The 23,187-nt window shown below is 39.8% G+C and overlaps 1 protein-coding gene across 1 annotated transcript in view; it reads left to right on the forward strand.

Annotated features, from left to right (window-relative positions):
- LOC110576741 (ceruloplasmin-like) overlaps nucleotides 1-21,531 on the forward strand; it is a 30,746-nt gene extending 9,215 nt beyond the window's left edge. The window contains exons 8-19 of the mRNA XM_021685950.1: nucleotides 364-504; nucleotides 780-991; nucleotides 2,822-2,972; nucleotides 3,597-3,809; nucleotides 5,981-6,188; nucleotides 6,954-7,093; nucleotides 9,215-9,343; nucleotides 11,348-11,454; nucleotides 12,351-12,552; nucleotides 15,896-16,035; nucleotides 20,202-20,364; nucleotides 21,372-21,531. Of these exons, the coding sequence (XP_021541625.1) occupies nucleotides 364-504; nucleotides 780-991; nucleotides 2,822-2,972; nucleotides 3,597-3,809; nucleotides 5,981-6,188; nucleotides 6,954-7,093; nucleotides 9,215-9,343; nucleotides 11,348-11,454; nucleotides 12,351-12,552; nucleotides 15,896-16,035; nucleotides 20,202-20,360 (1,802 nt within the window). The 3' untranslated portion in view covers nucleotides 20,361-20,364; nucleotides 21,372-21,531. The remainder of the gene's footprint in view (nucleotides 1-363; nucleotides 505-779; nucleotides 992-2,821; nucleotides 2,973-3,596; nucleotides 3,810-5,980; nucleotides 6,189-6,953; nucleotides 7,094-9,214; nucleotides 9,344-11,347; nucleotides 11,455-12,350; nucleotides 12,553-15,895; nucleotides 16,036-20,201; nucleotides 20,365-21,371) is intronic.
- Nucleotides 21,532-23,187: the final 1,656 nt, after the last annotated feature.

The following is a 23,187-nucleotide window of genomic DNA, read 5'->3' on the forward strand; positions in this document are numbered from 1 at the left end:
CATAGCTCTGCAGGGTTATAACCACCATTTATACATATTCTGTGCAATCAAAATAGTATTCACATCTCACAGTTTTAGAGATTTTAGGCTGTCATCTTACAACCTTATGAAAACAGTACATTCTGATTCACCCAATTTTAAACTACATTCTTTTGTCCCTATGCATCCAATAAGAGTAATATATTCATGTGATCCAAAGTGACTTTCTGAGACCGTGAATCATCTAGAGCTCTTGCAGTCAGAGGCATTCCTGGTTCATAGCATTGTCTCTTTAATTTGTTCCTAGAAGAAACTTACTCAAGTAACACACCTGACAATTGTTTGTGAAAACCGAGGACAATTACTAATTCTGTTGGTCTCTAGGCCCTATTATTAAGGCAGAAGTGGGACAGATCATCAAGATCATTTTTTATAACAAGGCTTCCATTCCACTCAGCATTCAGCCTCATGGACTACGTTACAGAAAGAGTAATGAGGGCTCCTTCTACAAAACACCTGGAGGAAGTAAGTAATGTTTGAGGGAGGCCAAAACAAGCCACACTGCAATATAATGTCAGCTAGAAAATAAAATTTCTCCTCAAATCATGATGCAGCCCACTTTTCACATCATAACAGCACTGTGTCCTAATTATGGCCGTGATTCCTTCAGCCCCTTTCAACTGTCCCCCGAGGTGCTACAAAGTGAGCAAGATACGGTCCTTGCTCTCAGAGATCTAATAGCCTAGACTAGGGTACTTCTGGTCCTAGGACCTATTTTACCAATATTTATTTCTTACTAGGTACTCCTCCACCCTCCTCACATGTAAATCCTGGCAAGATATTTGTCTATACATGGGAAGTTCCAAGATATGTGGGTCCTACCTCCTCAGATCCCAACTGTCTGACCTGGTTATACTATTCCTCAGTAAATATGATAAGAGACATCAACAGTGGCCTCGTAGGGCCTCTGCTCGTGTGCAGAAATGGAAGCCTTGGTAAAGATGGCAAACAGGTGAGTCATGGATCTAGTCCAGATAGGCCTTGGTGAGAGGTTGCCTGAGACAGAACTGCAGAGGCAAAGCAATGTGGCAGTCGGCAGGTTCAGTTTCTTCTGTGGGCTGATTTTCTCAATTCTATCCTTTTCTGAACTCCAGACCTGCATCTTCCTCTGCCCAGTGAGCACCCACCCTAGCGTGTACCAGACACCTCTATTTCCGCTTGACTGCTTTAACTCTTCATCTCCCTCTGGACAACCGCTACCTGCCCCTCTCTCCTTCACTCTGTCTCTTTTGTTAATGACACCACCCAGCCCAGGATTTCCATCAACAACAACTCCTTTCTCACCTCCAACATTAGTCATCCAACTCCCAATACCACTGCCTTCTTGGGAGGTACCATCCCCTCTTTCCTTTTTTTTTTTTCTTTTTTAAAGATTTTATTTATTTATTTGAGAGAGAATGAGATAGAGAGAGAGAGCATGAGAGGGGGGAGGGTCAGAGGGAGAAGCAGACTCCCTGCTGAGCAAGGAGCCCCATGCGGGACTCGATCCTGGGACTCCAGGATCATGACCTGAGCCGAAGGCAGTCGCTTAACCAACTGAGCCACCCAGGCGCCCCACCATCCCCTCTTTCTGAACTCCTTTAACCTCCTGACTCCTGGTTCCACTCTCACCCTGCTTCACTGTAGCTCCACATCGCTTCTTTTCAAATCCAACTCTAGCACGCTCCATACTCTGCAGTTGGCTGGCTCAGAAGTCAGCACAACAGACCCCTGTCGGCCCCCCCAGATTCATGCCTCCTTCCTTGCCACACTGTGCAGAATTAGCTTGTTAGTCCCTGAGGAAGAAAGGCTCATTCACATCTCTTTGATTTTGCCCTCTGCTCTCTATCGGGAATGGCCTCTCCTCACGGCTTTGCCTGCTGAGAGGGGAGACATTTTTAAAACTCCAACTGAAAGTTCCTTCCTGTCCTTCAGACAATATTCACTAACTAAAGTGGTTTCTGTCAGTTACCATAGTTCCTTGTGTATGTTTCCACTGGAGCACTTATCCATGCAATTGTATTTATTGGCCTTTCTGTCCCACTAGACCATAAGTTCCTTGAAACCATACGTGAGGGTTTTTTGTTTGTTTGTTTGTTGTTGTTTTGTTAATTTTTTGTGAAAACGACTGACCCTCTCTGGCGTGTAGTAGGTGCTTAATAAATGTTTGAGGGATGAATTTCCCCTGTTCCTCACTCACAAGTGAACTAATATCTAATTTCTTTTTTGCACTTATAATTTATAAGGTAATAAAGCCTAATAAATCTCCCCAAATAAATATATGTCTAATTGAATGTATATTTTATCTAAAAAATGAGATGATATATTAACAGGCATCCATATAATTCAAGCATTATAAGTCTCATAATTCTTATAGCACATGTAATCTTTCTATTTATCCAAAAATATAAATATGTGTACATATTTAATTTCTTCATAAATGCTAAAAATGCAGACTTTCTAGAATTGAAAACATTTTATTTAACTCACTTTCTACAAAGCATCCTATGAAAAGCCACTATAAACATCTATGATCATAGAGTTTAGTTTTATGAAGTTCAGTTGTAGGGGTCCCTAGAGTAAGAGCTTTATATGAAAACAACTATAGATAATTCTCCTAACTTCTTAGTTCTGTGATAAATCCATTCACTGGGATTCATGCCTTTATCTGTGCCTGAATTTTCAAGGAGTATACAAAACACCTTGTGTAGGAAATCCTGTATGCAGATCAACTATTTGACTAGACTTTGTATATAGAGCATCTATATTTCATGTCTATTTCTTTTTCTATTCTCATCCACAGAAAGGAAAAGACAAAGAGTTTTACCTGCTTGCCACAATATTTGATGAAAATAAAAGTCATCTCTTAGATGAAAATATCAGAACATTTACAACAAGGCCTGAAAATGTGGATAAAAAGGATCCAGACTTCCAAAAGTCCAACCAGATGTATTGTGAGGGAACATGCAATTTACAAAATAAATGCATTAAGCACTTGTTTAATTTCATTATGTCTAAAGAATTACAGATTAAGAGAGACATACATTTTTCCCCAAGGATTGGCTAATATATTTCATGTTTCTTTTAAAGATAATTTCTCAACAAAAATACTATCTACTAGGATGATTATGTTAAATTCAACTTACTAAATACTTAACAATGCCTTGTTGGTGCACTATATTGTTTAGCTATTACTAAATGTGAGATAGAAAAGTCATGTATTTTTTTACTGCCAAATTTAGAGACACTGGTGGATGGAGTGTTTATTGAGTTAGGTGGTTGATTGGTTGGTTGGTTGGTTTTTGAAGACTGCAGGTGTAGGGGGAAAGGACTGGTCTAGAATCTAAAGACTTGGACTTTGATCTTAACTGTTCCAAAAATAAGCTTAATGACACTGGACAAGTAATTGCCTCTTTGGCCTTAGTTTCCTCAAATCTAAAAGGAAGGGGTGAACACAGATAATCTTGAGATTATCTTACATGATTGAGCTGCCTTAGGATTAGTCCTTTGTTGAGTTTGAAGAGATGCCAATTATCAATAAATTAAATATTCTTTTCTTTGTCCCCAATGTCTTGTAGCCATTAATGGATACATGTATGGAAATCTGCCTGGACTGGACATGTGCTTAGGAGACAACGTTTCGTGGCATGTTCTCAGTGTGGGATCAGAAAAAGACTTACATGGGATATATTTTTCAGGAAATACCTTCACTTCCTTAGGATCAAGGGACGACACCATAGCTCTGTTTCCCCACACCTCTCAGACACTTTTTATGACACCCGATTCCATAGGTAAGTAGTAGATCTTCTCTTTCACACTGAAATGTGCCCAAATTATGAAAAACAGTATCTTGACATGCATTGAATATTGTTCGTACAGAAAAAAGGGACCTTATATAAACAGTGTTTAAAAAGCCTTTCCCCTGCTCCATGTAATTTATAGGAGCAGTAATATATCATTTCCCAGATCACAAAAATCCCCTCCACCCCTCTTGGTTTTCTCTTCCTGGGCTCCAGACTCTAAATCAATCCACACTCCTCAAAAGTGATGAAGATGCTTTGAAGCATTTTAACCTGTTTTCACTCTATTCTCTATCTGTTTGTTTCCCAGACCCACCGGTCTGCTTCTGCCTTCTCTCTACTCCTCTCCTTGCTGGCTTGGCTCTCTAGGGAAATGTTTTCATTTCAGTGAGGTCGATTGCTGCTGTGGCAAATTTTTCTTAATCAGAATACTGTTAGGGGTGTGAGAGGAACCTCCCCTCTGCTCTGAACTTAATACCCTCATTTGTAAAATAGGGATTGCAATAATTTACAATCTGCAAAAAGGAATAGACAAGGACCAGGTGAGATAGATGCAGCATAGTAAAGTGCCTGGCGTGTGTTAGACGTTCAATAAAATATTAGTTCCTTCGTTTATCCTGCAGATCCACCTTCACCAAAATAAAATAAATAAATAAAACACAAATCCATTCATCTTGGTCAAAAACTACTGGCAAATCAAATGCTGGCTACACGATAAGCTAGCTACTCCATAAATGCCATGGGTTGGTATCTGAACTCTTGGTGATACCACAGATTCATTTGATTACATTTTCTACATGTAAAAATTTTTTTATTTTACTTTACAAACAAGCAGAGCCTGGGATTAAGAGCACTCAGAGGGAAACAAGAAAGAAATCTTTTCCAACACTCGTTCTCCTCTCCGCCCTGTGCACTCACTTGGTGGCAGGTGATTCCCTGCCCCCGCCCGCCCCACTTCTTCCTCTCCTTTTCCCTGGAGATGTTTTCCTGGACTTAAAAAAAAAAATTGCTTCGTTCTTCATCTCTTTACTTAACGAGATCAGCTGCAGTAAACATGTGGAGACACCTGCTATGTGTCAAGCGCTGTGCTCTATGGGCATCAGTTCATTCTAAACAAATGCTTCTTCCCAAATCCTTGAGTCTGAAGGTTTTGTTCCTTGTCGGTCTTCCTGAATCTTACCCTCTGCAAAAAGTAACAGCAACAACAGAAACACGTACAGAGACAGAAGAAAGTATTGGTGATGATAAAGGTAACTGAGAAACAGCGTTGGCATGCGATGAGCATAAAATTACCAAAATCAAAGAAAGACAGCTTGAATTCAGGTGGAATATACTGGTCTGAACCAGGCTGGAGTTTTTTTGTTGTTGTCATTGCTTGGGGATTTGAAAGTGTGAGTCTGATCGCCTTCCACTGCTGCCACTCCGATCCAAGCCCCACCATCTCTCATGGATTACTTCGTAGCATCCTAACAGGTCTCCTTCCTTCCACACTTGCCCACTACCATCTGTTTCCCAAGGGTCCATGGGACCCAGCCCTCCAACCCACACCAAGCTTGTCTCCTCTCGCCCTTGCTCACTCCACTCCAGACCCACAGACCTCTGGGATGGTCTGCAGACACACCAAACAGGCCCTCAGCTTAGAGATTTTGCTGCGTGTTTCCTCTGCCTGGGTCGCTCTTGCCGCGGATCCATCAGTCACCTCTCATCTTTGTCCAGGTGTCACCCTTCCATCAAGGCCTACCCTGATCATCCTATAAAATATTGCTCATTGCTCCCTGGAGCTCCCCCCTGCCCTGCCCCACCCTGCCCAGCATTCTCAATCCTTCCCACACCGGTCTGCCTTTTTTTTAATCCATAGCACTTACCAGCTTCCAACATCCATTGATGTTACCTGCTATGTTTATCTCGGCAAAACCCACCCACCCTGCCATATAAACCCTTAGGACATGGATTTTTAACTGTTTTGCTCACTGATGTTTCCCAAGTGCCTAGAAATAAGCCTGGCATAAAGAATAAGTATCTGTCAAATTAATGAAAAAAAAAAAAACCAAATGGACTATCTTACTGTATTACGTTTGGGGGTTTATATCTTCTAGATGACTTCACAGAGAAAAGAAATCTGAATGCAAAGCTTTATGCATTCTTTTCTTACTCATCTCCAGGAACTTTTGATGTAGTTTGTATGACAACAGAGCACTATCTAGGAGGCATGAAGCATAAATACCACGTGAGGCAGTGTGAGAAGCCAAACCCTGATCAAACACAGTATGAGGAAGAGAAAACCATTTACATCGCTGCTGAGGAAGTTCTGTGGGATTATTCTCCTAGCAGGAAGTGGGAGAAACAACTGCAACATTTACAAGGAGAGAAGTATGGCAGTAACTTCCATCTCTAACCGAGAAGGGCTCCTTCTGGAGTCCTCCACCCTTTCTTTTCAGTCTCACACATGCGTGCACGTGCGTGCACATGTGTATTTGTGTGTATGGTGTGCGTGTGCATGATGGGTGTGTGTGCATGGTAAGTGCGAGGCACGTGTGGGCTTAGGATACGTTCCGTTACGAATCACAATGTATCTGTGTATCTTACCTTCAATTATAAATGACTTCAATTCTTTCTAAATATCTGCATCACTTATTTCTGTCCTTGTTTCTCGCTTTCTTTTCTTTTCATTCCTTGCATCCAGTCTTCCTGATGTGTGTTACCATCCAGCCTGGTCACTCCAAGGTGTAATAAATATCACTTCAGCTACATTTAACATGTGGCATCAGTCAGATTTTCCTTTTGTCTTCATTTGTCTCTGTCAATCTCTCTTCTTCTGGGAACCTCAAATCGAAGACCTTTGTTTTTCTTTTTGTAAAACTTGATTTCTCTCTCTGATTTTCACTTTTGCTATTTATTCATTTATCAAAACTAAAATTTCATCCAGAAAATATGTTTTAAAGTACAGAATGAATATCCAGCCATCTTACCAGTATTAATACTTTTTTTTTTAAGAAGAAGAGGTGAAGTGGCCTCTAGACATTAATCAATTGTGTTGTTGCAATAAGGAGCTCTTCCATATGAGAATTTGTCTAATTTAACGGTTAAATTAACTAACTTTGTGGTTTTTTTGGTTTTGTTCTTATTTCCTTAAAGTAAAACAAGCATATATTTGGATAGAATTGGGACGTATCTTGGGTCCAAATACAAGAAAGTCATATACCGTCAGTATGATGATATCACATTCAAGAATCTAACACAAAGAACTGAAGATGAAAAACATCTGGACATACTAGGTATTGCTACACGATCAGACTGGTCTTCAGGTTTTTCTTCCTGTCCTCAGCCACCAGAGACTGTTGCACACCTTGAGGATATTGTTAACCTCCACCTTGACAGAGGAAAGGGTCTATAATGTTAATCCTAATTTGTTTGCCGATAGGCACTTTTACTGGGAAAAGAAAACTGATTCAAGTGTTGTTTCATGGAAATTGAAGGGACCATAGAAAGTGAATGTGGTCAGTTTCAGATTACCTGGCTTCTTAGGACTCAAGAACTCTAGAGAGACTTCAGAAGTAGCATTTAGAGATCATTTCACTGATATTAAAATGAAGCCCAGAAGCCCTACTATAGTGAGAAGGGGGAACTCTTTGTTTAAATTTAAGTGTTTAATTTAAAGATTTTATTTATTTATTTTTATTTATTTGAAGAGAGAGATGTAGTGAGAGATGGAAGACAAGCAGGGGGGAGCAGGAGAGGGAGAAGCAGGCTTTCCACTGAGCAGGGAGCCCGACGTTTGGCTCGATCCCAGGACCCTGGGATCATGACCTGAGCCGAAGGCAGACGCTTAACGACCGAGCCACCCAGGCAACCCTAAGTGTTTAATTTAAACACTTAAAGTGTTAATATTTAGTTTCATCTTCTGTCCAAGAGTGAGGAATATTGCAGCCCTTTCTTCTACCCTTGACAGGTCAGCTAGGAAAATTACAAGTCACCCCCAAGCACCTACATGCAACATTTCCCTAAGTCCCACAGCATTTCCAGAGGTCACATGATGTTTTCATATGTCAAATGACATGTCTGTATGTTGCGTAATATTTCGAGAAGTCACATGGCATTTCCATATGCTCAAATTTTATTTGGCTCCTGATATCTAAGTGTCTATTGGAGACTATTTTCTTCTTCTTTTTTTTTTTAAGATTTTATTTATTTATTTGTTTATTTATTTGAGAGAGAGAGTGCATGCACACACATACGTGCACACATTCGTGCGGAGGGAGGAACAGAGGGGGAGGGAGAGGGAGAGAATCTCAAGCAGATTCTGCACTGAGTGAGAAGCCCAACATGGGGCTTGATCTCACAACCCTGAGATCATGACCTGAGCCAAAACCAAGAGTCAGACACCCAGGGTCCCCTATTAGAGACTATTTTCTGATGTGAGACCCTGAGATTTACATGCTGTTGGAGAAATTCTTACTCTTACTCTTCTTGGCTCCTCATTGACCTCTTGAGCTTGTCCCTTTGCGACCCCCAGAAGGAGGTCTGTGCTGTCCAGTTCCCCCTGCTATTGGGCGGGCTCCTATCTTTAGTAACAGCAGGATGTTAGTTTTTGCTAGGATTCTGGCTGAATGCATCAAGATAAATAACACGACATGACCCTCTAGATTCCATTATTATTTATACGAAAAAAGAAAAAAACAACAACCACTTTACAGAAAAGGGAAAACAATTCTCTAGTGTTTGGGAAGGTGAAATGGCCATGGGGACAAAGAGAGGATGTCCCGAGCTAGAATCTAATGTCCAGTACGTATCTTCAGGGCTCTGATTTCAGTAATTATAGTACAAGTTTGAAGAGAATTCTTACTGCTTATTTCATCTCAAAACCATCCCTGTTTCAGAATTTTTAGAGTCAGTGACATAATCTGCTTCTAAATAGAAAGAAGATTTAAAACAATTTTTTTTTTTACCTCCAGTTCTTGGTCTGGGATGGAAGGGAGAGTGAATATAATGAAGGGGTCTTCAGTCTTGAGAGAGAGAAAAAAAAATCACTATTGGTCAGTAACAAGGCCTCCAGCTCCTCCTAACTCTCCATTAAGGTGAAGGGGAAAAGGATAAAAGGTTTAAGTGATAGGGTTGGTCAAGAAAGAAAATAAAAGATTTCATTTCTAAATTGTGTGTTTTTGTAGGTATTAACTGATGCTCATCAAAGTACGTTTTCTAAAGACTTAAATTTTCCAGGCAAAAACCATGTTTCATAAATCATCAATGATCCACTTGTTAAAAGTGTGTTTTATTTGGCTTGCATGTTAAGGAAAAAGGATAAAAATAAGTCGCTGTATAAATACTTAAGAGGACAGATGATTCATAGTTTAAAATAAATAACAATTTCCACACATTTTCCTTTTTATATTCCCTAGGTCCTTTAATATTTCTCACTCCTGGTCAAAAAATCCGAATTATCTTTAAAAATAAAGCCTCAAGACCATATTCGATTCACGCTCATGGAGTGAAAACAAACTATTCCACTGTTGTTCCAACACAGCCAGGTAACTGCTTCAGAAGAGGAAAGAAAGCTTCAAAGCTTTTATGCAGGACTATGTGCTAATGTCCTTTCTTAGGTATAGGTGTAGTTCTAGATGAGAGAGACCAGTGGACTAGTAGGAAGGGTCTAAAGAAGGAGTTGGGGAGCGAGTTCCTTTCGCAAGTCTTGAGTTTGCTTACAGGATGGGTGCCATGAGCAAAACTCCCCCGTGTATACAAGTCTCTTCTAGAACCACCTTCCCTCCCCTCTCTCCACCTGTCCAGCTGCCAGGTATTCTTAGGCTATAGTCCATCTCTCCAATTCAAGTGCTAAAGTAGGAGTTGAGTATACGATGCAGTGTGTGAAGAAGGGGGCAGGGGAGAGAGTCACTAAGAGGAAGTAATGAACCTCATGTATTAACATTTCTGTGGCATCACCACTGTACGGCATGCCATTCCACATACCTCAGACAAAAACAAATGCTTTTTAAACAAATTTTATTTATTTATTTGAGAGAGAGAGAGCACAAGCAGAGGGAGAGAGAGACTCAGGCTCTCTGCTGAGCAGGAAGCCCAACGCGGGGCTCGATCCCAGGACCCCGGGATCATGGCCTGAGCTGAAGGCAGACTCTTAACCGACGGAGCCACCCAGGTGCCCCCAAAACAAATGCTTTTTAATATTAATGCCCAGGGAGCAGATCCTGAAATGAAAATTTGTGGGCAGATAGTGCTCTTGGGATCAAAGACAAAGAAACAGAATTGGGCAGGGGGAGAGCTTATGCAGAGATGCAGCCTCAATAGAAATCCCAACCACCCCTAGAAGTTCTGAAGAGTGGGTGGTCCTCAGCTGTCCTGAGTTGGGGTGAGAAAGCTGGGCCTTTCTGTCCCTGCAGCTGTCATTGGATGTAAGCCTGGGTAAGGTGACTCTCTCCCACCAAGGCTGTCTCAGGAGAGGGTGGACAGCCTGTGGAGCAAAAATTCCTTCATTCTCAAAGGGGAACCTGGGAGGGACATCCAGAATCCAGTTGCCTACCAAAACAAGTAGTATCGAGGAAAGAGCCAAATTCAAAAAGGGAAGATGTGTGGGGCAGAGGGAGGAAAGAGAGATTTTGATGGCAGGTGAAATATTCCCTTTTGATTTTAAAAAAGAGACAGTCCCATGGTAGTGCCAACATGAATCTCCTATCCAAGGAGTTTGTAAGTCAGCACTCTGCTCTCAGTAGTCAGAGAAAGATCCCATTGGGTACATTCCACAAACACTGCTGAGTGTCTGCTGAACCCAGGCACTGTGTGGTGTGGTGGAAGGGGAGGGCTGGTTCTAAGTAGACTGATTGTTAAAGATTTGGAAGCAGGGAAGTTGGGGATAGCATCAGTTAGTGGAGGTGCTTGGGAAAATTAATTTAAGCCTCTGGAGGTGGGAGATGCACGATTATACAGCAAGGGGCAGGAGTGGAAGGAGGTGTCCCAAAGAACTTTTCTGAAATAGGCAAGAGTATAGGACTTAGATTCCGTAGGGCTCATGCAAATGCTCTGGGAGCAGGGAAGAGCCCCATGTGATCTATAAATTGGAAGGTTCAGAGCTGGAATTCAAAACAAGTCTGTCGCGTTTCAAAGCCTACATTATCTTCACTGCAATAAATATTTGTTGAACAAATAAGTTAGATATGTAACGACTGACATTTTTCAATGGCAAAATCACTATAAGGTTTTGATTCAGTAACCCTGAGAACATGAGAGCCAGCTGTGATAGTTATATCAGCTTCACCCTGGGACCCAAGTAATGCCTTATTTGGACCATCTTGTCTAATCCCTAAATTCCCATTTTATGCTCAGGAGGAAACAGAAGGCTCAGAAACTGTAAACACATTGACCAAGACCACAAAGCTAGGAGCAGTAGAGCCAGAAGTGAAAACCAGGACTATGCTGCCTAATATTTGTATAGCTTTGGGGTTTGCTCGTTATCTGGTTCTCCACAAAAACATGTGCTTTAAAAGATTCTGTTTATATACACTGTTATTTGTCTATTTTAGGAGAGATCCAAACATACATTTGGCAGATTCCTGAAAGATCTGGCCCTGCCTCAAAGGACTTTGAGTGCATACCTTGGTTTTACTATTCGACCGTGGATATGATTAAGGTAAACTTTAAATCAAGTCATCGTTTTCCTCCTATCTCTTCTTAGAAATTATAATGGAAGAAAGAAGGAATTTGTGTTAAAAAAAATCTTAGTTTTATGTAATCTTTCATTTAAGCAACGTAAATACTGCTCAGCTTTTAATTCTACAGATGTTTGCATTTTCCAAGAGCAAAATCATTGCGTTATGGTTACTTCGATTCACGATACTTTCCAACATGTCACTGTGAATTGGAAAATACAATATCCTCTTGTTTTGTTGGATTTGGATTACAGAAAACAGTATGGAGTTAAAAGTCTCTGATGAATGAGAAATAAACACATACAGATGTATATATTTTTTTAAGCCATCAACGCTCGAGTTCAGTTTATTTTCACTTAACAACAACAACAAAAGGCTCATCTCCAGACTTTTAGTTATTTTGGCTTGCTTTCTGCCTAGAACCTACACGGACATTCAACTCCAAACCAAAATGAGTATAAACAAACTAAGGCTCTCAGCTGGAAGCGGCTCTGGGAGCAGGGGTATCACATGGCCAAGGATCCCAGACCTTTAGACTTCGCGGCTGGCCAACTCCAAGGCCGAGAAATTCTAATTAAAAACAAAGCTCTGGGTTTCTTGTTGTTGTTGTGAGCTAAATCCACTGAGGAATGTGACTAAAATCCCTCTCAGGAGTTAGTGGTTCTCATCAGACTTCAACTCGAGTGAGTGAGCTGACCGCTTTTCCTTTGTCAAGGATCCAACATGTCAAACATCTTCTTCCTTACTCTCAGAATCCTAGTAACTACAAACTCAGGATCTGACCTCGCTAGAACTCAACCTTGATTCGACTCGTTTCTCTGGTTGGGGGACATTTTTAGTTTTGGGCACAGCTGACAATCTTGCTTTTCCTCTGCAGGATCTTAACAGTGGACTGGTAGGCCCTTTGATCGTATGTCGCAAAAACACCAAAGCCAGCATAGTTCACCGTGTGCTCCACTTTATGATTTTTAATGAGAACAAATCCTGGTACTTCGAAGAAAATGTTAACACCTATTCTTCAGATCCGAACAACATAGACAGGAATGATGAACTGTTTGACCTCAGCAACCAAATGCACGGTAATGTCCACTAGCTGCCTCAGCAGCTGGAGCCTGTGGGGTGTCCCACACAAAGGGAGCAGATGAAGGTTCACCTTTGGCTGACTCAGCAGTTTAGAGAAAGCAATCGCATGGGGCTGTGTCATAGATCCTGTGGACCAGGGGCTGGTAAACTTTTTCCATAAAGGACCAGAGAGTAAAGAGCGTAGACTTGTAAACCACACAGTCCCTACCAGAGGCTACATTATACTCTGCCATGGGGCACAAAGGCAACCACAGACGAGACATAAAGAAATGGAAGTGGCTACGAGCCAATAAAACTTCCTTTATGGACACTGAAGTTTGTATTTCATATAATTTTCACATGTTGGGAAATATTCTTTTTGGTTGTTTGGTTTTTTCCAACCACTTGGAAATTTAAAAACCACCCTGTACTCATGGGCCACAGAAAAACAGGAAACAAGAGGGCTGGATCTGGCCTAAGGGCTGTAGACTTAGCAGTGAGGCAAATTCCAACGCTTCTGGAACCATGCAGGTGATGTAAAACCAAGAATACCAGCTATCATTTCTGGAGGGATTTCCTACACACTTGTCTAAGTGTCTTACCTGAACGGATACAGGGAGAGGTGGGGCTTGCAGCAAACTGGAGAGCACATGGCCCCATCCAATCTTCCCACCAAGCAGAACTTTAAAAAACTCCATGCTCATCAACCAAAATTCTTTTGTAGGTGGCTTGTGACTAGGCACATCCTGCTTTTTTATGTCCCCCCTCCCATCTAGAATCATAGTAATGAGACAATTATTCAAAGAAAAAGCACATAAACAATCTCACTGAATTATAGTCACATTCAGTCAGACTTCTGGTCCCAGTCCTTTCACTGGAGGAAGCTTGGGGACGCGACTAGATGAGGGATCCTTAAGTAAGGCAAACCCAAATGTGATCTTTTTCAACTTCTTCATTCCCCCCCCCCCAAGATACATATAGTAAATTTGAAATTAATTCAAGGACTGCATCCTTGCTACCCATCATCTTTTAATAAGCCTCGTGGAGGGCACAGAGCACTATACTCGTGCTGAGGAGATACGAAGGCCAGTTAGATGAGGCATCTTCTCTCAAGTTGCTCACAGAACAGGGCCAGCCTATCTCTGCTGACTTGGCGGGGGCGGTGGGGGAGGGGGGTTGCTATAACAGAAATACAAACACAGTGCTCTCTCACAGAGAGAGAGAGAGCACAAGTAGGCAGAGCGGCAGGCAGAGGGTGAGGGAGAAGCAGGCTCTCCGCTGAGCAGGGAGCCCCATGCGGGGCTGGATCCGAGGATGTTGGGATCATGACCTGAGCTGAAAGCAGACACCTAACCAACTGAGCCACCCAGGAGCCCAAGTTGAGTATTTAAAGATGCATGGGAGTCTGTCCAGTAGAAAGGGAGGGGGATGACATTCCATGTAGCCGGAAGAATGTGACCTAAGAAAGAAAGAAAAGAAAAGCCTACAGAATTGTGTAAGACCTTGACTACCCTGTTAAGGATTTAGACTCGATCTAAATTGGGGTTTCTCAAGCCTGCCACTATTCATATTTCAGTCTGGTAACTATTGTGGGGGGCTGTCCTGTGCATCGTAAGATGTTTAGCAGCATCCTTACCCTCCAACCCCCGGGAAGCCAGTAACACCCTCCCCCCAAGTTGTGCAACCTCAAAATGTCTCCAGGCATGGCCAAATGTCCTCTGCAGGACAAAATCCAGTCCAGAACCACTGTGCCGAAGGCACTAAAGGCACCGAACGAGGGAACAGCAGGAAGAGGTGTGTGTTGGAGGAACGGCTCTGGCACTCAGCTAGGCCTTTGTGCTCCACCTGTAGTCCTAGCAGCACGAGCATCACTTGGGAGCTTGTTAGAAATGCGGAATTTCAGGTGAAACAGACCTAGGAAGTCATAATCTGCACTGGAACAAGATTCTCAGGGCACATGCACATTAAAGTCTGAGAAGCACGGTCTAAAGCAGAGTCTCCTAGTTTTTCCTATTATATCCCTCCATCAGCTAAAAGTTAGAACCCAACCTCCCTAGATATATGGTTATAAATTATATATTTGTACCACTGTATTAATGCATTTTTGGCATTTCAAAAGATGAACACAAAATAGAAAAGTAAAAAGGAGGAAATATATATATAATTATATATATAACTATATATAACTATATAATTAAATTAACAATGATTATATAAAGTATTTTATTAAAATTTATTTTAATATTTATTTATTTATTTTTAAAGATTTTATTTATTTATTTGAGAGAGAGAGAATGAGAGAGAGCACATGAGAGGGGGGAGGGTCAGAGGGAGAAGCAGACTCCCTGCCGAGCAGGGAGCCCGATGCGGGACTCGATCCGGGGACTCCAGGATCATGACCTGAGCCGAAGGCAGTTGCTTAACCAACTGAGCCACCCAGGCGCCCTAAAATTTATTTTAATATTTAATCATTAAATCTCAAATAATATTTAATGTTTATTAAATAATTATTATTTATATGTAATTATATATAAAATATTAATTATATAATTTATATAATATATAATTTATATAGTTTATATATAACTATATATAATTTATATAGTTTTATATATAATCTATATGTTATTTATAGTTTTTATATAAATTTATATAATTTATATATTTAAATTTAAATTTAATTTAAATATTATATATTTAAATATTGATATGTTGATATCTTGATAGTTATATATTAATCTATAATTTCATTATAGATTATTAATTGTTATATATTAATATTCATATGTTATATACTATATAGTTATATATGATTAATGATTAAATTATATATTACATACATAATTATATAATTAAATTAATATTTTCTTCCTATTACTCTTTGGAAACCACTCCTATAGAGGATTAGAGAGAGAGAGAGGGAAAGACAAAAGGCCCAGACCTCAACTAAAAGGCCATTCTAATCATACCAGTGACAGATCATGAAGGTCTGACTTAGAGCAGTTAAAGAAGAACACACTCAATTTCTAAGCCTCTTGTGACCACTTTAAATATACTTTAAATATATAGACACGTTTAAGTATCCATCAATTTAAGTATCCATAGTGGTGAAATATTCTAGTGCAACCCAATTATTTAAAGCAAAGTCAATGCTTCATTTCCTCAGGCAAGAAAAACTCTCTAGAATTAGACTCACCCACATGAATGGATGGCTTGGTCATGTTTAACAGCTTCCTTAGGCTGACTTTAACATCCTCATGGCTTCCGAAAACATCTGTGATACTTTCTATGAGACGTTTTTTTTAAAACCTACATTATTTTAAATATTTGTTGAATATAATAAATTGTGTCCCCTCACAGCAATTAACGGAAGACTGTTTGGAAATAACCAAGGTCTGACGTTCCACGTTGGGGATGAAGTGAACTGGTATCTGATTGGCATGGGGAGTGAATTTGACCTGCACACAGTTCACTTTCACGGCCACAGCTTTGAATACACGGTAAGAGCCCTGGGCAGCTTTGTTTAATTACTGTTGTGTCTTGTGAAGCAGTTACTGGAGCAGCATGGCAGGATAACAGGACTAGAAAGGAAATGACCCAGCCAGAACTGAAGTTCAATACCTACAATCTATAACATATCAGGTGCATGTAAAAAATTATACATTTAGCTCTTTGTGTCCCATGGACACTCAGTAAATGTCTACGAATGAATGAAGTGCACTTCTCACTCTAATATGGTGTTACTTGATAGGTAAATAAGACTTCTATAATCATCTCGAGTTTCACCCTTTCTATCCCAACTTTTTTTTTTTTCAAACACTTAGTAGCCTAAGAGAAAAACACTTGGAACACTCATACATTTTGCCACCTTTTCTTTCTTTCTCTATTTTTCTGAACCCAATTTAAAGTAAATTGCAAACATCATGGTTCTTCACCTCTAAATACTAAATAAAGCCATATGCATCCTAAGACTAAGGAGAATCTCTGCCCCATCGTGATAACATTACTATACCCCCAATGTTAACATTAATTCAGTAATATAATCTATCATATAATCCATTCAAATAGCCCCAGTTGTCCCCAAAATGCTCTTTCTAACCATTTTGTTTTGTTTTGTTTTTAATTCAGGATCTAATTATCTATACATAGACTTTGGTTGTCATTGTCATCTCTCTCCTAAAAAAGAGGGTTTTTTTTTTTTCCTCGATCCTTCATGGCATTTCATTTTTGGAGTGTCCAGGTCAGTTGCTTTGTAGAATGCCCCATATTCTGCCTTGGTCTGATAGTTTCCTCATGATCAGATCCATGTCAAACATTCTTTTTTTTTTTTTTTAAGATTTTATTTATTTGACAGAGAGAGACACAGCGAGAGAGGGAACACAAGCAGGGGGAGTGGGAGAGAGAGGGGCAGGCTTCCCGCAGAGCGGGGAGCCCGACGTGGGGCTCGATCCCAGGACCTTGGGATCATGACCTGAGCTGAAGGCAGACGCTTAACGACTAAGCCACCCAGGTGCCCCCATGTCAAACATTCTTGACATGAACAGTACATAGGTGATATTATGTGCTTCCCATGCATCACACCAAGAAGTACATCCTGACAACAGGTGCTGACGTTGTTGGGGTTGTTTGATAACTTTATTGAGGTGAGGCCTACAATTTCTCTCCATTTACAAAAGCATCATCTTTCCCTTGTAATTAATAAGCAAGCTGTGAAGTGATTTTTTAAGCATATTTTATTCTCCAAATATATTTCACCTTGTAGTTATAAAAAGAATCCATTGATGATTATTGCCAGAATCAATTTTTACAGTGGGAGTTATAAATGGTAGCTTTCTAATTCTATCATTCCTTCAGCATTTGTTATAAAATAAAAATGTGGAATTAGGTGACAATTGGCTTTGTGGTAACTTTTTAAAATAATTATCTTCATCTTCTTCTCTTTTATGTGTTCTTAGTCTCTTTATATCTCTGTCTGAATTGCTTTTCCCCCACCACACCTTCATATTCTTTACCATTGTTGTTTTACTGACCATCTTTGCCTGACCATTTCTCTAATTTATTACAAGTATTTTAAGGTTTATCCTTCCTCTTTTCAGTGTCCAAGTTAGTGTCATTTATTTACTTAAGGAGCATTTTCTTTATCTCTTCATCCTAGTCCCTTATATAAACATTAATGTACAATTGAGCACCAAATATATCTCATGCATTTGACACCTCATTTAGTCCAGACACTTGGCAAATACAGTCCATCTTTTGGCATTGATAAAAGTTTCACATAAAGCCTTCCTGGATTCTAGATGTATTATGTTCATAGCTTCTGTAATGCTCAGAGCCTATCTTAGACAAATTCAATGAGTCTGCATGACTTGTTTTGCACCAAATTTTTATCAGTGTGCTGCTTTCTTTTCTGTTCTTTAATGAACACATTTATTCTTCTTTAACTTACTTGTTTTGGCTTAAAAACTATTTTTATTATTCTAGGGAATTTTACATGACAAAGTACACAGAATAATATAATGAACTCCTTTACCCACCACCCAGGGGCCAACAATCATGACCTTCCTGTACTTCCCTCTACATTCCTCATATTTTTGAAGGAAAAGCCTTGATACGAGGGTTGTTATTCATAAGTGTTTACATAAGACTTTAAAAATTAGAACAAAAGAGAGAGATTTAAACTCTGGTTATAGTTTCTACAGTACGTTTGATGTTTAGTTCAGATCAGTTCAGTTCAGCAAATGCCTCTGATATTCCTAGAACCATGCCAAGAGTTGTGTGGAGAAGAGAGGAAATCAAAAGAGTTAGCTCTCAGGGGCTAGCTCTGCAAAATGATTATATTATAAGGCATCAAATTAAGTGGAATTTGTGGTAACATTCCTATAATGTTAATTAAAGCTAACCTTGATTAAGTACGTCTTACGTGCCAAATGCTATGCTTAGTTCTTTGCATGGATTTCTCATTGAGGCTTCCCAGAGATAGGCACTATTTTATCACTGTTTTATAAGGGAACGAAATGAAGGATTAACAAGACAAAGAACTTTCCCATAATCAATAAGGGGTAGAAGTAGGATTTGAACCCCAGCTCTAGGGTCCCTCACTCTTAACCTCTTCACAAAATTGCTCTTTTCAGAGCAATCCTATTAAATTTAAGAAACAAAATGAACAAAGAAAAGAAGAGACAAACAGAAAACCAGACTCTTTTTTTTTAAAAAAGATTTTATTTTATTTATTTATTTGAGAGAGAGAGAGCACAAGAGGGGGTAGGGTCAGAGGGAGAAGCAGACTTCCTGCTGAGCAGGGAGCCCGATGCAGGACTTGCTTGACATCTGTCCTCTCCTCAAATAATTCCAGACCCCGTCTTGAGCTGTACTCTTTAACATGCCTCCAATCCTCCAAATACCTCCCATTGCATTATTCAGAGCAATTCATCTCCTTCCTATGCTCTTCCAAATCCATCCTAATCCAGTCAGGCCAGGCCCCAGAGCCTCGTCTTTCAAAATCAAAGTAGCGTGCCGAGGAGGTAGTCTTCTGAACATCTGGTTCTCTGCTTAGGAGAACAAATAGCCCTTAAGGCCCTCAGTCTTCAGTCCCGACCCCAGAAGGCAGATGAACTCCTCTCCCTCCTGTAACCATGAGTTTTCCTGATTAGCTATATCTCAAGAAATGGTCATCTTCACATCACCAACATCCTGAGTTAGAAAAACTTCAGCTAAAGATGAATGGATAAAGAAGATGTGGTATATATATACAATGGAATATTATGCAGCCATCAAAAAATGAAATCTTGCCGTTTGCAATGACGTGGATGGAACTAGAGGGTATTGTGCTAAGCAAAATAAGTCAATCAGAGAAAGACAAGTATCATATGATCTCACTGACATGAGGAATTTTAGAAACAAGACAGAGGATCATAGGGGAAGAGAGGGAAAAATGAAACAAGATGGAACCAGAGAGGGCGCCTGGGTGGCTCAGTTGGTTAAGCGACTGCCTTCGGCTCAGGTCATGATCCTGGAGTCCCGGGATCGAGTCCCGCATCGGGCTCCCTGCTCAGCGGGGAGTCTGCTTCTCCCTCTGACCCTCCTCCCTCTCATGCTGTACCAGAGAGAGAGACAAACCATAAGAGACTCTTAATCTCAGGAAACAAACTGAGGGTTGCTGGACTGGAGAGGGTTTGGGAGGGATGGGGTGGCTGGGTGATGGACATTGGGGAGGGTATGTGCTATGGTGAGCACTGTGAATTGTGTAAGACTGAATAATCACAGACCTGTACCCCTGAAACAAATAATTCATTATATGTTAATAAATAAATTTTAAAAAATTAAATTAAATTAAAAAAAAGAAATAATTCAGTTAAAACTTTTGGGATTTGTAAGACCAGATGTTGTCTGAAATCTAGAGCTTTCTTCTGCAGGAGACCCTGACAAAGTATCTAACACCAAGAATGACACAAGATCTCTTTAGAGTGAGATGTTTCTCTGTGGCCCATTCCTGAAATGTTCTCAGACTTGTTCCTCCTCTAAACCCTCACTTGTACTCAGAGGAGAAGTGCAATGGCACCTAATGCTTTCTAATTGTCATCTAACAAAGCATATTAGAATTGATAGGATGTATAAATGACTACTACCTTTTTAAAGTTATTTAGTGGTGTTTTGTCTCCTTACTGAGGATACGGGACTGTATCGCTCTGACGTTTATGACCTTCCTCCTGGAGTATATCAGACTGTAAAAATGTATGCAAGAGATGTTGGGACCTGGTTATTTCATTGCCATGTTAGTGTTCACATTGAGGGTGGAATGGAGAGCACTTATACTGTAATCGAATGAAAAGGTAAGCCAAATTAATTTGAAGTGATCATATTTAAATAAATTCAATGTTTATATAAGGGTATCTGATCCACTGAACATTTACATGATCCGACACGTGACTCATTCATTCAAAGATTCCTGTTTTGTGGGGTGCCTGGGAGGCTCAGTTATCCACCACCAAATTCAGATTCCACCAAATCAAGTGGTGTCCGACTCTTGATTTCTGCTCAGGTCATGACCTAGGGGTTGTGAGATCGAGCCCCTCATTGGGCTCTACACTCAGCAGGGAGTCTGCTTGAGATTCTGTCTCTCCCTCTCCCTTTGCCCCTCCCCACCACACTCTCTCTCATTTTCTCTCTCTCCCTAAAAGAAAGAAATAAATCTCAAAAAAAACCCCAAAGATTACTGTTTTGAGATGACCAAGAAACTGGTTTTATCTTCTTTCTCAAACTTAGATAACTGTTTCTGATCTGATAAAAGATACTCTAGAGTTAAATGTGTTATTTTCAGATTCATACAACATATGCATAAGGATTTGAACAATTTATAGAAGATGAAACACAAATGATTACTGAAACTATAAAGATATCTAACCTTGCTAATAATCAAATCACTTAAACATTGCATTTAAATAACAGTCAGATACAGTTGTTGGGTAAGTAAGCCATTGATTTGGCAACGATTTCTTTTTTCAAAGATAATATCAGTAACAGTGTGGTGAGATGGGCATTACATATACTCTGGTGGAAGTATAAAGTGTTTCTACAACTCTTGAAAGAAACTGAATAATGATTACATATTTTTTCATATTCAATTGACAATTTCTTCTCATTCTTATCTCCCCTTTCTCCAACACATTTTACTAGCAACTTTAGGATGAAAACAGTATCTTCTTCTCTGAGACTTTCATCAGTTCCTTAGTTACTTAGGCTACCCATGAGGTCATTACCCTTTAGTCTCTTGATACGATGATTGTAATATTTTGACTCAGTTACTTCTTAGAACTTCATGAAACTTTCTTTTCCGCAGCATAAATATCTTTCTCATATGAGTGTTGACAAGTCCATGAGCAGAGCGAAAGCTGCTGAAGAAGAAACACCAGAGATAAAGGAATCTAGGAGGGCCTGGCTGAAGACTCATGGCAATCTACCAGGAAAACGAGCTTGAAATAAATTTTTTTTTGGTCCGTTTTGTGTGTGAGCTGCTTCCTCTTTCTGTAAACGGTGTCACTGGAGTAGAGTCTGTAGTGGTGTAACAAGGTTTTCAACACATAGCAAAGGGTGTGAGCAAGAGGAACAAAGAGAGCAGGTACGATCTGAAGTCTAGCTCAGTTAGAAAAAAAAATACACAATCCAAGACTAACCCTGCACCATCAGCAAGCATCAAAAAAAAAAAAAATGAAATTCTCATAGCATGGTTGAACATTTGTATCAGTCTTTTAAATGCAAATCCATGTATTGTTATTAGACTGCAGGTTACAGACTGTGTAAGTGCCAGTCTTCCAGAGCCAAGAATAAGGACTCATGCTCTGACTTTGTATCTAACAATATGACCATTTGGGATGTGTTCTGCTACAAGTAACAGAAAACCCAGCTACAGGGATTACCAATGGTGTTTGTCTCATATTTTTAAGTAAGTTAGGAGGCTGCTAGTGTTGGTTCAGCAACTTGATGGTGCAAGGGCCAGTGTCTTTAATGTCCTTGGCCTTTCCCTCATGACTGTTGCCTCATGGTTGCAAGATGGTTGTTGCAACTCCAAATATTGTATACACATTGAAGGCAGAGAAGAAGGAAAAAAGAGTAGCACCAACCACATATTCTCCTTTTATCAGGAAAGTAAAAATCTTCTGAGGAGACCCAGCCAACTTCTTCCTGTGTCTCATTGGTCAAACCCCTCTTATATGCTGTTCTTAACTGCAAGGAAGGCTGAGAAAGAGCTTTTGTAGCTTTTGTAGAGGAAATAACAGGGAGAGGGGACTACACATGTCTTGTGCGTTGGCTAACAAACAGCTTATGCCTTAGACAATAAGAATATTTGAAATCAGAAATTAGTTAAATAAAAGGATTCAACGTGAGAATTGAAACCAAAGCCAGACTCTTCATTCCTTTTACTTTTTAACTTCTTAACTTCATAAGTAATATGCAAATACCCAGAATCTTATCAAGCAAATCCCTGACATCATTTCATTTACCCCAAGATACTCCAACTTCTGTCTCCAGAAGAGTACTTCTAAAAATTAATATGCTAATAATGCTATTATAACATTGGGCAAAAGTACCCAATATATATAACAATACTACTTCACTCCCTGCTGTTGAAACTAATAAGAACCTACAAAATATGGATGAAACTAGCCACGCCCCTTCCCCACAAGAAGCATTCCAGTCTGAGAATTTTAAAAGTGTTGCTGATAAAACTACACTATTCTGTAAGAAATTGCTAAAGGTGCTGCCCCAATGTCACCAAGAGTAATGCTTACTTCATCTACTCATTCACTTAAGAACACAATCCTAGGCTTTGGGATTCAGAGATGGACAGTAGTCAGAGTCTAGTAAAATAAACCCTAATTTAATGGATACATGAAGTGTGATTTAGTGAATGGAGTTGTAGGGAAAGGTAGTCAGCTGCATGCATCTTAACAGGAACAGTCAAAGACTAAGAATGCATCAGTGGGATGTGTCTCCTGCACAGCTATTGGAAGGTGCTCTCATTGTGATGATGAGTACCACCATTTCAACAGAAATATTGTTAGTGCAAAAAAAAATTTTTAAAAAGGAATATACTTTAAGAATATACACTCTTTTAGTCAAATTCTATACTTGCCAAGAAAATTTTGTTCCATAAT

The sequence above is a fragment of the Neomonachus schauinslandi genome, chromosome 1 (assembly GCF_002201575.2).
Source record: "Neomonachus schauinslandi chromosome 1, ASM220157v2, whole genome shotgun sequence".
Classification (NCBI taxonomy): Eukaryota; Metazoa; Chordata; class Mammalia; order Carnivora; family Phocidae; genus Neomonachus; species Neomonachus schauinslandi.